This window comes from Sphaerodactylus townsendi, linkage group LG02 (genome assembly GCF_021028975.2).
Source record: "Sphaerodactylus townsendi isolate TG3544 linkage group LG02, MPM_Stown_v2.3, whole genome shotgun sequence".
NCBI lineage: Eukaryota > Metazoa > Chordata > Lepidosauria > Squamata > Sphaerodactylidae > Sphaerodactylus > Sphaerodactylus townsendi.
Window position 1 is genome coordinate 168,739,771 of NC_059426.1, and position 3,734 is coordinate 168,743,504.

Below are 3,734 nucleotides of genomic sequence, written 5' to 3' on the forward strand. Positions count from 1 at the left end.
GAAGCCTTTCAGGGCAGAGAGGGAAACATACCATTAAGCCTCTATTAGAGACAGGACATTTTTTTCCCTCAGGCTTGTTGGTAGTAAGCCTACTTCTCCTCCCCACTCCCTCAATGTTGTATCTGCCCCCCCCCCCCCCCCGCAAAGCTAATTGGAGCCTGGGAGAGGTATGACTATTTTAAAATTGGAATTTTAATGCTGCCGGTAAAAACAGCACCCTTTCCCAGATTTGAAGAACAAGGGTTGGTTTTTGTCTCTTGCTCTTACTGAAAATAAACTCACAGCAGCTTACAAACCCATTAAGAACTCTTGAAGTTTGCAGGACGGGCAATTCTCAACTGCCCCATAAGGCAGGAACATCACACATGACTTAGTCCAGTGGTGGCGAACCTTTGGCACTCCAGATGCTATGGACTACAATGTGTGATGGCCATGCTGGCAGGGGCTGATGGGAATTGTAGTCCATAACATCTGGAGTGCCAAAGGTTCGCCACCACGGACTTAGTCTATTAATCAGCTATCAATTATAAGCAGCTCACAAAAACTCTGGTAACCCTGGATTTAAAAGTCAGTAGGGAAATCCTATTTTCTACAGTTCCCCTTTTATTTTTTACATTTATGCCCTGCTGGTATACAGGGTGTCTAGGCGGCTATAGCATTAAAACAACCTCTTACATAAATACACTGATTAAACGCACAGAATACATAAGTTTAAAACCCAGTCCTCTCATCACCCCCCACCCCCCATCATCATAGAGGAGGCATTCAGGGAGACCAACCAAATACCTGGGTTAAGAGGAAAGTCTGTCAGGCACCTAAACTCATACAGGTAGGTGCCCAGCAAACCTCTGAGGGGAGATTATTGGAGAAAGCCTCTATTGGTAACAAGTATACCTTAGATTACAAGCACAGGTGCTTTGCCAATGCAAAGACCAACATTTCAAATGTTTCAAGAGATGCTTGCACTTAATTTCCACAGCAGACGTTCAAGAACCGGACCCCAGTTTCCTGTCAAACCTTTTAGCATCACTAAACCCATCATCTCCTCCCACCCATCCCATCAACGGTAAACCTATCGCTCAAAAGAAGAGACCTATATTTAGTTCAAGTAACTTTTATTACCAAAATTTCAAAATAACAAGACCAACATTTTTAAAAGACTTTTTGGTACTTTTGTAACATTTTCCATGCTCTCTTGAAATGTGTGTCTTTTTTTCCCCCCTCAATCAAAACGCTCGAGTGCACATCTGAAACAATGAACAGAAGAAACGGAAAGCCACCGAAAAGTATGGGTATCTGAACAGCAAAACAAAACGCTCTTGGCGGCACACTAAGTTGCCTGCACCTTCCCAGGTATAGCTGAGAGCAAAGTAAGGAAGACCCCTCCAGTGATGGCACTGACAGAACAGAGGCAACAAAAGAGCAGGTGGAAACTGCTCCTATAGTCCAGTCCAAATCAGTTTAGTCCACTTCTTCAATGGTGGGGCCACCACCCGGGGCCCCTGCAGCTCCAGCCCCCTGGTACAATTTGGTAATGATGGGGTTGCAGAGCTTCTCCAGTTCCTTCTGCTTGTGTTCATACTCCTCCTTCTCCGCCATCTGGTTGCGATCCAGCCAGCTGATCACTTCTTGGCACTTCTCCACGACCTTCTGCTTGTCTTGGTCGGCGATCTTGCCTTTCAGCTTGTCGTCCTCCACCGTCTGCTTGATGTTGTACACGTAGGATTCGAGGGCATTCTTGGACACCACCCGCTCCCGGTTGGCCTCGTCCTCGGCCTTGTAATGCTCCGCCTCCTGCACCATGCGGTCGATGTCGTCTTTGCTGAGGCGGCCCTTGTCGTTGGTGATCGTGATCTTGTTCTCTTTGCCGGTGCTCTTGTCCACGGCGGTGACATTGAGAATGCCGTTGGCGTCGATGTCAAAGGTGACCTCAATCTGGGGCACGCCCCGAGGAGCCGGTGGGATCCCCGTCAGGTCGAACTTGCCTAGCAGGTTGTTGTCCTTTGTCATGGCTCGCTCGCCTTCGTACACCTGCACCAGGACACTGCTCTGGTTGTCTGAATAGGTGGTGAAGGTCTGCGTCTGCTTGGTGGGAATGGTAGTGTTGCGCTTGATCAGAGCCGTCATCACCTCTCGCTGGCTGTCCTCGGATGCCTGGGCGCGACAGAGGGGCCACCAGCAAGCAGCAAGTCCTGCATCGCCTCTTCCCGACTTTGTCAGCCTCATCAGGATGGCAGCCTGCACGGCAGCCCCGTAGGCCACAGCCTCGTCGGGGTTGATGCTTTTGTTGAGCTCTTTGCCATTGAAAAAGTCCTGTAGCAGCTTCTGGATTTTGGGGATCCGAGTGGAGCCTCCCACCAGCACAATCTCGTTGATCTGCCCTTTGTCCAGCTTGGCGTCCCGCAGGGCCTTCTCCACGGGCTCCAGGGTGCCGCGGAAGAGGTCGGCGTTGAGCTCCTCAAAGCGGGCCCGGGTGATGGAGGTGTAGAAGTCGATCCCGTCAAACAAGGAGTCGATCTCGATGGAGGCCTGGCTGGAGGAGCTGAGGGTGCGCTTGGCCCTCTCGCAGGCCGTGCGGAGCCGCCGGACGGCCCGCTTGTTGCCGGCAATGTCCCGCTTGTGCTTGCGCTTGAACTCCTCCACAAAGTGGCTCACCATCCGGTTGTCAAAGTCTTCGCCCCCCAGGTGGGTGTCCCCAGCGGTGGACTTCACCTCAAAGATGCCATCTTCGATGGTCAAGATGGACACGTCAAAGGTGCCGCCGCCCAGGTCGAAGATCAGCACGTTCTTCTCCCCGGCCCCACTGCCTTTTTTGTCCAAGCCGTAGGCGATGGCCGCCGCAGTGGGCTCGTTGATGATCCGCAAGACGTTGAGGCCGGTGATGGTGCCAGCGTCCTTGGTGGCTTGGCGCTGGGAATCATTGAAGTAGGCAGGCACGGTGATGACAGCGCTCTGCACTTTGCGGCCCAGGTACGCCTCTGCGATCTCCTTCATCTTGGTCAGGACCATGGAGGAGATCTCCTCTGGGAAGAAGGTCTTCACCTCGCCCTTGTACTCGACCTGCACCTTGGGCTTGCCCGCCTCGCTGACCACGCAGAAAGGCCAGTGCTTCATGTCCGACTGGACGGTGGGGTCGTTGAATTTGCGCCCGATGAGGCGCTTGGCGTCGAAGATGGTGTTGTTGGGGTTCATGGCCACCTGGTTCTTGGCCGCGTCGCCAATGAGGCGCTCGGTATCCGTGAAGGCGACGTAGCTGGGGGTGGTGCGGTTGCCTTGGTCGTTGGCGATGATCTCCACTTTCCCATGCTGGAAAACCCCCACGCAGGAGTACGTGGTGCCCAGGTCGATGCCGATGGCAGGCGCTTTACCCGACATGGTTCCTGCTACGCGAACGGGAAGGACTCGCTCAAGCCGCGCCGGTAAACGCTCGTCGGCAGCTCCTCAGCTACGCTCACCTTCCCTCGGAAAGTCGCTCGCGATCTGCCGTTGCGGTCGCTTCGGGCCAGCTTTTATAGTCGCGGCGCGCCCGCTTCTGGAACCTGCCAGAACGCGCCGGTCCAATCGCGTCGTCTCTAGCAGAGCGCTGGCCAATCGTCTCCGGCCGCTTCGCTTAAGGCCGCTCCTCTTCGCCCCGTCCTGGCCAGAAACTTCCAGAGGCAACGAGCGTTGTGGAGAAGGATTGATGTCGTTCCCAGCCAATGGGGACGGCCGGGGCCGAAATGTGGGCGGCCATG

The 3,734-nt window shown here is 54.0% G+C and overlaps 1 protein-coding gene across 1 annotated transcript; it reads right to left on the reverse strand.

Moving 5' to 3' along the window:
- Nucleotides 1–1,101: 1,101 nt before the first annotated feature.
- HSPA2 (heat shock protein family A (Hsp70) member 2) lies at nucleotides 1,102–3,492 on the reverse strand. Its single transcript, XM_048485765.1, has one exon. The coding sequence runs from the start codon at nucleotides 3,373–3,375 to the stop codon at nucleotides 1,462–1,464; it is 1,914 nt and encodes a 637-aa protein (XP_048341722.1). The 5' UTR covers nucleotides 3,376–3,492; the 3' UTR covers nucleotides 1,102–1,461.
- Nucleotides 3,493–3,734: the final 242 nt, after the last annotated feature.

Excerpts from the sequence above, each read along its gene's own strand:
- HSPA2 (XM_048485765.1), bottom strand. The coding sequence starts at position 3,375 with ATGTCGGGTAAAGCGCCTGCCATCGGCATCGACCTGGGCACCACGTAC.